The sequence below is a fragment of the Bacillus rossius genome, chromosome 1, assembly GCF_032445375.1.
Source record: "Bacillus rossius redtenbacheri isolate Brsri chromosome 1, Brsri_v3, whole genome shotgun sequence".
Classification (NCBI taxonomy): Eukaryota; Metazoa; Arthropoda; class Insecta; order Phasmatodea; family Bacillidae; genus Bacillus; species Bacillus rossius.
Window position 1 is genome coordinate 127,140,082 of NC_086330.1, and position 13,591 is coordinate 127,153,672.

Below are 13,591 nucleotides of genomic sequence, written 5' to 3' on the forward strand. Positions count from 1 at the left end.
CTTTCTATAGACAGGGTGTCTACCAAATCTAGTAAATGAAATTCCCTGATTTTTCCAGGTTTTCCAGGTCTAAAACTGAATTTTTCCAGGTTTTCTTTAACACAATTACGACATTCCACGAAACTGAAAAAACTGCATAACAATACATTGACGGGTTTCAAAGTATTTCAACTTACTTAAATTAGTAAAAAAATTACCTTCTTCCAGACGTGGCCAAAGTGACTCAATTGATGGCAAATAAAACATGCTGCTACAAATATTTCACACAATTACTTTTGCAAAAAACATTAGTAAAAGGAAGCTCCCGTCAATTTCGCAGTGACTCAACTTTTGTGTCTATTGCACTTGTTTCAGAACAAGCCAAATCCAACACTCGAGCCTTCTTAAACTGCAATGCCTTGATCTCCTCTTCAACTCTTCTTTTTCCTGCCTTCTTCTTGTCTGAAGCAGGGCTTCCTTACGCCTACAACTAGCATTTCTTACATACTGTAACATGGACTTGGTGATATCAACATGTTCTACACCTCCAGAACGTCGAACAAAGTCGTACACTTGTCTTTGTGCAATCAGTGTTTATTCCTGCAAGTTTTCAGTCAGCAGATTAGAATTCACTGAAAATCCTCTTTCCAATGATGCATTTCCATGGAAAGTACCAACATCACCCTCACAAACTTTAGAAGGCCTCTTTTAGCAGCTACTGTATGTGCCTTAAGAATGAGCATCCACAGTGCTTCAGAATCTTGGGAGGAACATACCAACTGATATGATCACTCAATGTTATCAGCTTCTTGTCCTTATAGCCACCTGTTTCGAACAAAAACATTATAAACTGTACTTCACACGCTGTTTCCTCACACCCGAATTTAAAGCCACAGACGGACATAAGCAGGAAATTCCCTTGGTATGTTTGTACTTCAGGGGAATTTTGTCTTCAAGTTTTTTTACCATAACCTTTGGACAAGTCCTAACATCATTTTTCAGTAACAGGACAGACTTTTCTGGTACTTTCTCTTTCTTGATGGCATGGCGTACTGCATAACCCAACTTGATATTGTTAGCAGTCAATAGATATTCCTGGTTATCTACATCCAATCGAGATACATTGCGTTTGTCCCTAAAGCTCTTCAGTACCTCTGGTTTCACAAACTTTCCTGCCAAAGTTAATAAAATGTCTACCAGTGAATCATAGAGAAAAAGTGCCATGGGTGCTTCACTTTGGAACATTGTAAGAAACAATTCCAGCTCTGATGCTAAAGAGTGGAAGAATGTCAATTTTACTTCTAGAAGACTATCTTCAAGAGCACTTTTCACTACATTGAAAGAGACAGATGAAATAGAAACTTCACTAACAAATTTCTTTGGGTGGGGTAACGTTTTCATGGCACGCTCAGCAACTGCAGTATTTTCTAACCATCTGATTGTACAAAATTTCTTGGGAAAAAGCTCTGATCCAGTTATTCTAATGTAATCTACCCTCCATGCAGGTACATGCTTAAACAAAAAGTAACTGTGCCTCAAAAAACTAACAACGTCCCATTGTGTAGCAGAAATTCCAGTTTTGAAAGCACCATGGACAGTATGAAGCCCACAGCTACCAATTTCTAGCAATTATGGCGAATCTTCACCAAAAGTGTATGTGATACGTATTTTCAAAGCTAACAAAAATTCCCAGTTTACGATGGGAGCATCCATAGATACTTAAAATTAAATGCACCGGTCGGTATAATCCGAACGTGGGAAGCATATGCCACAGCCCGTCACGTCAGCAGGATAACAGACCAGCTTGAACCAGTTTGGATAACGTGATTTGACACCACTTACGAATCCTAAAATGGACGTGGGAACTGTTCATTATTTGCCATTCAAAAATAAAAATGGGAGGGGATACACTTGATGCTACGTTAATGCAACCTGATCAATAAACAAAAAAAAAAAATTGCCAACTACAACCTACCAAACAAAAATTCCCTGATTTTTGAAAAAAATCCCTGATTTTTCCTCGATTACAATATTCCCTGATTTTTCCAGGTTTTCCAGGGTCAGTAGACACCCTGCATAGAGCAGAGCATGGGTGTAAATCCTGGAGAGGCCAGAGGGGCTGGAATAATTAAGAAGCCCCTCGCTGAAGGGACCTGCTTGCACTTCCAAAATTGAGACTGTGAAACAGGGTTGATAAAACATAAATGTTAAAACAATGTTCATTGGAAAACTTTCTGTATATTTTTTCAGTTTTCTGCTCATTGCATGCATATAGGCCAACATATGGGTAGTATACAACAACAAGCATACAAAGCTCCCTGTCCAGTGATGACTTTACCCACGTGCAAAACTCTTGGGCCACACGGGGTCCCCTGTGCACCTGGAGCAGAGTATTACAACCACGGTCCCGAAGGTGCCTACTCACCGTGACGGCCGGGGAGAAGTCCCTGATCTCGAACTGCTCCTCGGGCAGCCACTTGCCAGCCTCGAGGGAGTTGAGGACCCAGTCCTGGGACAGGACCCAGCAGCCCCGGGCGATGGCCCTCAGCACGTTGAGCGTGCGGCGTGGCCCGTTGGACACGACGTGTGTGGTCCGGCTCGACACCCTGGCCTCCGGCTGGAAGCCTCCCAGCCTCACCACGCACGCCGCCAGCATTTCCACGTCCCTGCCGAGCCCAGTAGAGCTGCTGCCACCGTTTCCAATTGCAGTCATCTCATATTAAAATAAGTCATTAGCAAGGACCAGATTAAATAGTGAATTCTAAAAAAAACACAAACACCAAAAATATATAGTTACCCAATATAACACCAAAATTCTAAATAATACACCATATAAGCACCAAACTGCAGTTAATATTTCGAAATTATTAAATAATTTAATACAATGAATATAAATAAATGATTTACCATCAATTTTGTACCCAAAATGTAAAGACCAAAGGATAGGAAAAAGTTAATTTACTGTTTGATCTTGCATTTATTACTAACTCATTGACGGTAAATCTTACATATAGGCGAATTGTTGGATATTTATGTTTATTTTGCAAATAATCATGTTATTTAAATGTTAAATACAAATAATTTAACTGCAAATATGCATATATTATCACATTCGAAATTACAGAGTTTTGGTGGAATTGTTACGCAGGTTGGTACTGCGTAACGAGGAAACTCGCCCCTGTGGGCTAGTGGGATACCACCCGCCATACACTGCACGGCCTCGGCGCGCGAATTTCAATTGATGCGCGTTGGATAGCAGATCCTCGGGTCCACTCGTGCCGAATCGCCTTTGATCGGAGCACGTGGACGTGGTCGGAAGTTTCCGAGCCGCGTTTCCGATTCAGGATGTCCAGAATATTCCTCGCTGTTTTAGTATGGAGCGCAGCGAGTATATAAGCAGGCTGCTAGCACGAGTTCCACAGAGTCTTCTCTCAACCGGCTGCGTGAATAATGCGGTGACCACGACCCGCACCTTCGATCATCGACGCCGAAAGGCTGCCCGCTGAGGTCTTCAAGCTGCGCACGGATCCCGAAAAAGGCGGTAAGAGAGGCCGCAAATTATACAAGTCAGTTACGGACTTGGTAATAACTCCGTGGTAGCCCAGTAACAATTTGCAAGTTGGCACGGGACTTTGGAAGTAAAAAGTATGTGTCGGACTTTGCAGTAAAATGACCAAGGGGAACATAGAAAATTACGCCGAGGGTCATGAAGTGGTTTGCGACTAGGAGCATAACAGAGTTCTGCTCAGCAATACTGTAAAAAAAAAATATATTTTCTCGTTCTATTAATACGGTGAAAATAAAAGGTGCTACTACTTGATTAAACGTTAAGGGCGTAGTGCAGTGGCATTAGCGGGACTATCAGTCGTGGCGTTTAAGACTACCTATGAACATAAACAAGGAGGTAAATTTTTAATGAAAAACTGTTTTAAAATAATTTCAAGCAACAGCATGTTAGGTGATTTGTCTCCAATTCTCTGCACTAGTATAGTGTTCGTTTTATTACCAAATAGTGTGAATTAAGAGCCGGCGAAAATGTGCAAGTATCAGGGAATCAGCACGGCGGCAGAGGTAGAATAAAGAAATTCGCTCCGTCGATGGTTTCCAGTCCGACTGGGGTGATCAGGTCAAGGATCAACGGAAATAAAAAAAAACACTCGCCGCTATCACTTAAACGACACTGAAGATTTTAGCCAATTTTATTTGGGGAGAAGTGTTGAAATTTAAATTGTGTTAGAAATATCTCGTTCCTAAGTCTCTGGTACTGTTAAAACAATGTCTAATTTTGATCTGTAAGTGAAGGTTTAAGTATTTTGTATTAAAAAGAATTTGTAATTATAACTAAAAGTAAAGGGTCCAGTTAGAATTATTTATTGAGGAATAATTCGTGTGGTTATGAGAAAATGTTTAAAAAGTAGTGAATGGTACGTAATTTTGTATAAATTTATTTCAGGTGTTTTGTTGGTAATCACTGGAACATGAATTGTAGCAGTAATGTGTAACAGCCAACATAATAAGAAAATTTATATTAATGTATGAGGATTATATGTGTTTGTATAATGTGTGAATAAATCTCTGTACATGCCGTACTAAATATGTGTTATACATTGCTCTGTGTTTCCTTAAGCTCTTGTTGCCATTCTAATTTCCAACGACTAGGTAACAGAATAAGAAACATTTTACAGCAATATTCATTAAACAATCTACTATTTTTATAAACAAACAAAAGTTATAAAAATAAAATAATAATTAAAAACAATAATACAGAAATGTTATGTTTTGAAAGTGAAATTTGCCTCAAGAAAAAAACATTAAATCTTGTCTCTAGTTGTAGGTCAAAACTCAACTTTTCCAAATAAAAATCTGAATTTAAAATCACAAAGAGTAACTCAAATCTATCCCTTGCATCTGAATCTCAGTCTCAAGAGTAACCATAAAATAATGTACAAAAAGCTTTAAAGGTTCACTTCACAAACTTAGTTTCCTGGCACAATACATAATAATTTTATTTACATAATTGTATAAACTGTATGCTAAAAGTACAAAAATATACTGGGTAACTGTAATATGACTTCAGAGTTGTTAGTGTTGAATTATGATATTTACCATAATTCCTCCAATATTTTTCCTAAAACATTTTTCCTCTAACATAAAATATTTTGAATACTGAAGATTTTATGGTATTAATAATTTTTATTGGTACATCCCTAATTACAATAAAAAAATTTCTTGTACTATTATAATCCCAACTGGAATGGACAAAGGCAAGGCTATATTTGAGCTAAATTTATTGAGCCTACCTATGCAGTCATGGACTGAAGGGGAGTTGGTCAATTCTCAAATCAGGACAAAACTACTGAAGTGATTCAGATGGCAAACAGCATGGTACTTATTTTTACTGAGCTTTAAGTCTTTTTGGAAGTATGGCCATTAGACATTGACTCAAACAACAACATGAACATGCAGTTTTGAGGCACAAAGCAAACATGCTTGGTAAAAAGCAAGGAACCATTCCAACATTTTATTGGAAAGGTTTTGAGGAAAAAAACGCATGTTCTCTGTAACGAGAGTTCTACGTTGCACTGCATCGCTTCACAGCGCATAATATTGTTATCAATTACTGTTGCAAACAAATTGAAAATGGTGGTATTATAAATTAAATGTTTCAAAGTGTACAACAATGGGCTGAGATTAATGGGACACCTGTAGCAGCTAGAAAAAGGATGTGGAGGAAGGGGGAAGTCAGAATACTGGAACAATATAAATTTAGTTCAATTAGAAAAAAAAATTTTTAACATAGTTAGTAAACATGTCAGTTTCTGTCCTCAATAAATACCATATAAATGTTGTAAATACATAGAGAAACAACACAATACAATTATCAAACCTGCCTACCTTTTTTCAATGTATCAACTGTGTTTGGTCTTGTCAACTTATATGAAAATCCCAAAATATTAAAATAACAGAAATTACAGCTAACAACGTTTTCAGTATTATTCTACATACTCCTTACAGTGCCTATGTTTAACAAATGTAAATACATGAAGTATTAAAACAGATCTAAGCTGCTTAAACACAATCCACACAAATAACCAAGTCACTCAGCCAAAAACATATAAGGTAGAGTAATCATTAGTAAAAAGTTTATAACTTCCTGGCTAGTATACACATTCCTTTACTGAAACCTTAATGCTAACCAGTCAATCTCAAATCTACCCCTCATATCTGAATCCAGTCTCAAGGGTAAAACATAACAAATGTACCAGAAATAAAATATATTAACTTTATCTTGGAAGTGTTAGTTCATTTACAAGCTTTTACTCTTAAAACACATATTTTATAGGTTGGGATAATTCTCCAACTAAAATTTTTAAACACAATAAATTGCACATTTTCTTAAACAATTACTTTTAAGTTTAAGCAAATTACATTTTTTTCTTTGAAATAAATTATTAAATTTCAAACATAAAAAAACAACTTTGCAAAAAGCCTACATGGGGGTTTGGAAGGAGGGGAGTGCATGCATGAGCATGTGGGCAGGAGAGGAGGAGAGGGGGGGGGGGGGGGGGGGTCATCAATGGGTATAACTGAGCCTCAGCCAAAGTTCTTACTTTTTATATTAAAAGTCAAAATAAGAGAAACTTTTTAAGTTCCGAAGGACAATTACTGAATAGATAATATTTAAAACAATAATATAAATGTATCATCAAAATGAACATTTTTCAATGTGAATATATATACATATCAATAGAAAAAAAAAACATAAAAAATGTTTGGAGAGTAAAAGTATTGCCATTTGTATTAGCTTAAAAAAAAAGTTTATTTGTCACTAAGGTGTAGTCTTTTGATTATAAGTGCTAGGCTGAAAAGGGAATGCTGTTATAATATCTAGTCAACGATCAAAACACAGATGTGCACTTCAACTTTGAGATGGTCAAAGTAATAGTAAATTTTGGCAGTATGGGAGTGATAGTGATGATAATAGTGCACTCTTGTCGACAGAGGAAATGAATGGGATCACAGAACTTGCCAAGCACAAGTAAAAGCCGTATTACAGACCTTCCAGAAGATAAGTAGCTGGTGATGTTACTTAGGCTTGGAGATATTAGGCGCGTAATATTCTTGTTAGATTTAAAAAGTTGTGCGTGTTCACCATTCGGATCACAGATTTTGGTGATTTAAATCGTTATTGCAGAAAAATAAAAATAAAATTTAGTGTATCAATTGTTTACGCAAATATCTTTATGCAATAAAAAATTACTAATGCAGTGATTGGTTTGTTGCTTTCGTTATACTAAGTGTGAATACCTGAAGCAAAAGTGTAATTATATTTTTACACTGAAACTACTGAGAACTTAAGAATTCCCTTTATAGTAATTAGTATCTGGTTTACATGTTCCTTTAAATAAATTTTAATTTTCTTTAAATAATAAGAGCTGCAGAAAAAAATTTAATTTTAGATGAAATTCAACTATATATACCTATGACTGAAATAAACTGGATCAATTTAAAATATAAGTAGTATTTAAAACTAAGACTTATTGAAGCAAAATAATTTAAGTTCACTTACTGATATAACTATACAACTTTCTATAAATATTATAATTGCCCTGCATACAATGGCTTCAAATAATGAATAATAGATTTTAAAAAATTTCTAAGTGGTGAATATTTTTTAAAGTACATATGTATAAAAATAAGTACTGATATTTTTTACTTAAAAAAATTCATTATAATTTAATAATTAATTTTAAATTATTAACGCTGAGAACTGTGATGGCACGCAGTCTCAGCACTGGCACCGCAAAACCTATTTTCCACATAAAAATAAAGCAATAAAAAATAAATAGCTATAGCTGCGGGAGTCTGGACTAATATTTAGGAAATTTCCTCATCTTTAAGTATATTGCTGAAAAAAAGCAAACCCTTTTATTAGCTGAAATTTTTTTGTAACTAACTTAATAAGTAACTAATAACTCAGTCTTTTTGTTCCCCAAAACTCATTCCAAAACCAAAATGAATTTTCTGGAAGATTGAACATTTTTTATAAAAATTTGCCCCTCCCACAACAAAAGTCTGAATTCGCATCTGTACCTACATTATCACAATTTTTATCTGAAAATATATCACAGAAAATTACACTATATAAACTACAAACAGTCCTAAAGAGTTGATTTTTTTAATGCACTTTAAATACCCTCATTAACATCCAAAAACAATTGAAAATAGGTGAGCATTAAAAAGTTTCATCAAAGTAGATAACGCAGTAAGCTGATTGGCTAAAATTTCAAACTTGTAAGAAAACTTCCACAGAAAATTCCACAATACCAATTATCAAAATAGCCACGAAAATGACCAGCGCTCTACTAAACCTTCCCAAGAACCATTCATACCAGCTGCCGTGGAAGTTTCCATCGTGACAAACCTCCTTAAAACAAGAATTTTTTACAAGTTATTAGATTTTTGAAACTGATACTAGTATTGTATGTCATGTAGACTTATGCAATGGTGTTGATCTAGCCGTGGCATGGATTCCGCACACCCGGTTGAGCCTGTTTTTTTACCCTAGCATCCAAACTTACAATCTTTTCATGCTGGTGTTGGGTATCTGTCAAGCTCTAAAAGGTCTCTTTTCCTATGCTTCATAATTTTAAAGCAAGTTAAAATATATAGGGAAGAGTCTGTTTATCCGACCTTCGCTTATCCAACATTCTGTACCATCTGACATACCTTTGTGGAGTTAAATCTCTAAAAACTGAGCAACAAGAAGAAGCTAGTTACAGGAATAAACATTATGATGCTGCAAAGATGGTGAGACTTGACAGTGAAGATACTGCACTCTTATAGTTGTTTTTTTATCGATCGTTAATAACATTACAAGGCAAGAATGAAACAGACGTGTGTAAAAGACGATTTAAATTTATTTAAACAATTTGAATTACTTAAAAATACTTGTTTTTATTTGCTCTCTCCTTTCCTTGACTTAAATTTAAGCTCTAGAAAAACACACACTTTCAGCCTAGCTTTCTGCTTTTGCTTCTCTTTACGATCTATAGAAATATCACTGGTTTTTGAACTCTTAGTCACAGAGCTATAACTGAACCTAGCCCTCTCAGTTTGCGCTGCACTGTGTATTGTTGCCTGTGTGAGCAACTGAAACACGTGCCATGATGGCACCGATAAGTAAACATTGGTCCCAGCCTGCCAAGCGCTGGCACGGCAGCCTGCCCACATGCATGCCGGTAGCCGTTCCAGCTGCCTTGCCGTCTGTGTCAATGTGTGCAGCTCTCTGTAAATACCTACTGACTTGTGAGCCGTCCGTTGCCAGCATTGCCGGTGAATGTGCAAGCGGCCTAACAGGCTACTGTAAATGTAAAAATATTTTTACCAATGTATTAAGAATAAAAAAACAATATATAGTCACAAGGTAAAAAAAAAGGAACATGAGTGTTCTCATTTTGATTCTGGCAGAAAGATATAATCAGAAATTAACATCATTTTTTTGTGGAAACAAATTCTCGTATCGACCAGCTTCCTTGGATGGCAACAGAAAATGGTGAAGCCACCCAAGGAAGTTTGTTCAAAGATCCAGACATTGCAACCACACAAATATGAGTTTTCTTTCCGTGTGTGCCTGCGAGTATTTGGGTCGCTGTTCATTTATCACTTTAAATATTATGAATAGTATAATTGAGTGTAGATGATTTAAGTTTGTTATAAAATATTTGTGAAGCTATAAATGTTATGGCTGCACTATATTCTACACTCTCAACTAAAGTAACTTCTGTACTTGATATAACACTTCCAGAATAAAGCAAGGACAAGTGATACAGTGCTACCACTTACTCTTTAGGAAACGAGGTCAGAACTAACGTAGGGAAGGTCCTGGACAGTCTCTCCTGCTTTGTTTTCACTTTGATGAACACTCCCGAACTTCTCCGTGTAACGACCAGCTGAGGCGATCGGCTCGGCGACGGCAATGCAACGGACCTCCTCGTCAATCTTCCCTGACCCTTCTTCAAGGCTCGCGTGCCCCTTCGGTGCCCTGTGCGGGAGGGTTCAGCGGCAGAAGTGCCGGCCTCCTCTGCATCATGTGCCTCGTTGCTTGCTGACACACATCGCGTGAGCTCCATTTCTTCCGAGATTCGAGAACACATCCTTCTCTTTTTGCTTGCTGGGGAGAAACAATGTGACAAATCACCATTGATCAACGTGGTATCAACGACCGTGGGAGAGCTGGACTGAGAAAGAGGCATTAGTTTTCTTTTATGACCCTTGCCTCTAGATGAATTTGACATCGAACTACAGTCCAAAGTGCTGTTGATATTTGCTAATATATCCTTGTCAATGGGTGGATCAATAGTTTTATTTAGCTTCAGAGATTTCTTTAGTGGAACAATTGGTAACTGAACATCATTACATTTGTGGCCAGATACAGACCCCTCTTGCTCATGTTGTTTCGAAACAGAATGCTTCTCAGATGGCGAGCATAATTTCTTATTTGAATGTGAACTTTTACGAGGGGACATATTTTCATTTCCTTCATTGCCCTCACTACTTTCAAACTTCTTAAAAGGGTTTCTTATACCATCTGTAGGCTTATCACCACTGCTTTCACCGATATCTATGCTTTCTCGTCGTGTAGTATTGCTGTTCTGCATCTGGCGGAGCAGCCGTACAGCCAGCGGCACGCATGTTTCATCGTCACTCGTTGGACTGGAGCTCTTGCCTAGCAGGCAGCTTCCATTGTTAGACTCTACCAACTTCTGAAGCGTGTGTAGCAGCCTACTCTCATGGTTGGCATCCTTATCCCTGTTTTGGTCCACCACGTTACCCACCACACTGTCTGTGTCTGTTTCAGTTGATGCATCTGTCTCCACCTGCACCATCTTCAGTTTCTCTAACCTCTTCTGCCTGGCTTTCCTCAACTTCTGACCATCATCTTCATCTGTGTGCAAGTGCTTGACCCTCTTAATTTTCCGGAGGGGATCGGGACTCTGATACACGTCCATATTACTGGGAAGAAACAGCCGTTCTGAAACCACGCACTCTCTCTTCTTGCACTCCTCTATCCACTGCACTGTTACCAATGGGATGTGCCATTTCATGGCCTTGTTGTATGTGGAGAGCAATCCTTCTTTGAACAAGACGTGGGTTACCTAAACAAAAAAAATTGTCAATTAAAACCTTGTACCTGAAGTTACATTTCTAACACTGACAAAACAAACAAGCTCCCAGATTAAGTGACACCAGACCTTAATAATTGGAAACAATTCCCCTGACAATTAACTTAATTTTCCTTGTAGTAATTTAACAATTTTCTTCCTGAGTGGCCATTATTTTTTGTCTCATGTAAAAACATTCCTAATCTTATACAAAATTTCTCACCATTTAGCTGGTAGAAGAGAAGTCAACAAAAGTCTGATATATTGTTGGTTATGCTAATTCATTCAATACACTGTAAGACAGGCAGTGTTGTTAAAAGTACTCGGAAAAAGTAATTGGGCTCAATTACAATTACTGTGGTGATAATGTAACTAATTACAAGTAAAAATTACTTTACACAGAAGTAATTAGTAAAATTACAATTACAATTACAATTACTTTCCGCTACCATTTTAAAACTGATCTACGATTCAATTTTTTTACACTTTGTTACATTAATAAACATACATACAAACATGTTTTGTTAAAAAAATGATTCCATGTAATGATGAAATTTATTATCTTTAATTAAATGAATAATATTTGAGGACAAACTTGCTTGAATAACATCAAAAGACTTCATACAAGTAGCTACCTGTAATAAAATTAACACTCTTTAAATTTTGGAATAGACCTTACAAAACAATTGCATTTTAAATATCTCATCAGTTAGATTCCCTCTCTTGGCAAAAACATCTTTACCAACACTAAAAAGACGCTCAACTTGACGGCAGCGATGTGTTAAATTTTAAAAATGCAGATTTTAGGATAGGGTAATGTTGGAGACACTGCAAGTCACTATGGCTCTTCATTTTTGATCATAGATGTTGTGCATACGATCGCAGCACTACAAACGTAAAATTATAAATTTTACTTCTTCTTAATTGTATTCATTATACGTTCCGAGAATAAAAGTAACAGCAAGTAAATATAAAGTATCGATTACCTTAATGTATCGATTACAATTAATGTTATGTATTCCGATTACAAGTATGAATTACATTTTTTAAATGTAATTCGTTACAAGTATAAATTACTTGAAAAGTAATCGTTACAAGTAATCCGATTACTTGTAATTCGTTACTTAACATGAGACACATCAGGTGTCTCATGTGATTATGTTTAGTGTTTATTATGTTTAATTATAATTTTAACGTAATTTTTTAAGTAATGTTCTTATATTTATTTTTATATAAGCCTTTACTAGTTTTAGTTAATATTTAATCAAGTACTGTGGTTTACCGTGCGGCCATTGACCCCTACTGAATGGACTTGTCCGCGCATGAGAGAGGGGGAAATTAGCGGAGGGAGGTGCATGACGTCACAGGAGTGTGACGTATGCGGCGAGCGGACAGTTTGGACTGTGGGCAGTCGAAGTTGAGAGAAGCTTGCGGGCGGGTCAGTTGTGAATATGAGATCCCAGGGTAACTCCGTGCTCGGGAGTTGGGACGCGACCCACACTTCGGTATGAACAGTTAACCATGGACACTGCTAAGCGGAGTTATCGTTGCCGCAGCCCCCATCAGCTGCATTATATTTTGGATAACCTGTAATGTACGGCGACGTATTTCGCATCAACGTTTTTAAACTTTTTCGCAAATCGCGAGTGTTAATCCACCACGCCCCGAAGTGCGTCGACCGGCGCCATTTGACTGTGCAACATGGTCATCTACGCCCAGTCTACAGCCCGGGTACCCGAGGCGGTACAGTTTGGTAAATTTCTACGGCACGGCGAGCACCAATGTAAGTAAAACTTTAATTTTATTAATGGTGAAAGAAGAGGTTGTTTTTTTGGGACGCAAGCCAAGATTTTGTGTGGACTCTCCCTCCCCTCCCTCGCGCTGTGATGGACAGATTAGACTTATGCGATGGCAAGGTTTTTGTGCCGCAGCTAACGTGATCGCTACGGCCGGGCGTCACGTATAGCATTTGTAAATTTTATGTAGTTTTCTATATATTTTATTTCACTTGTTTGTACTTCATGAATTCTAATTTATCGGGAATAAATTTAAATGTTTGCATATAATGTAATTGTCTTGAACGCTGCAATAGCCTACTGCACACCCAATCAAACTTGTAATTTAGTTTTGCGTCTCTACTGCGTTAACGCAAGTGACCTTGGCGAAGTCAAGGTTAGCGGGGTTGAAAAATAATGCTTGTAACTGGCGGTGCAGGTAGAGATGGACGTGGGCTGTTTGCCCCCGCACGGGGTAATTTTTTACACCCCACAAACAACACTGAAGACAGGTGTGTCAAACTAACGACCCCAGACCTCACGTGTTTTGCGGCCTGCTCCACATACATCAAACTGTACGTAAAAACCATTTTCACTTTTTACAATCATACCAGATTATGTTCCAAATTGGAATTCCTTTTATGATATTTATTAAGAGTTTTTATTCCAAAT

At 37.2% G+C, this 13,591-nt stretch overlaps 1 protein-coding gene across 4 annotated transcripts in view; it reads right to left on the reverse strand.

Moving 5' to 3' along the window:
- The window catches only part of LOC134545131 (microcephalin), a 45,346-nt gene that overhangs the window by 10,184 nt on the left and 21,571 nt on the right, over window positions 1-13,591 (reverse strand). For 2 of the 4 annotated variants that reach the window (XM_063388557.1, XM_063388556.1), the window contains exons 4-5: window positions 9,826-11,138; window positions 2,405-2,645 (exon numbers count right to left, since the gene is read on the reverse strand). In XM_063388557.1, coding sequence (XP_063244627.1) covers window positions 2,405-2,645; window positions 9,826-11,138 — 1,554 coding nt within the window. Of the gene's footprint in view, window positions 1-2,404; window positions 2,667-9,825; window positions 11,139-13,591 lie in introns of all 4 variants that reach the window. The other 2 variants (XM_063388555.1, XM_063388554.1) reach the window with 1 other exon arrangement.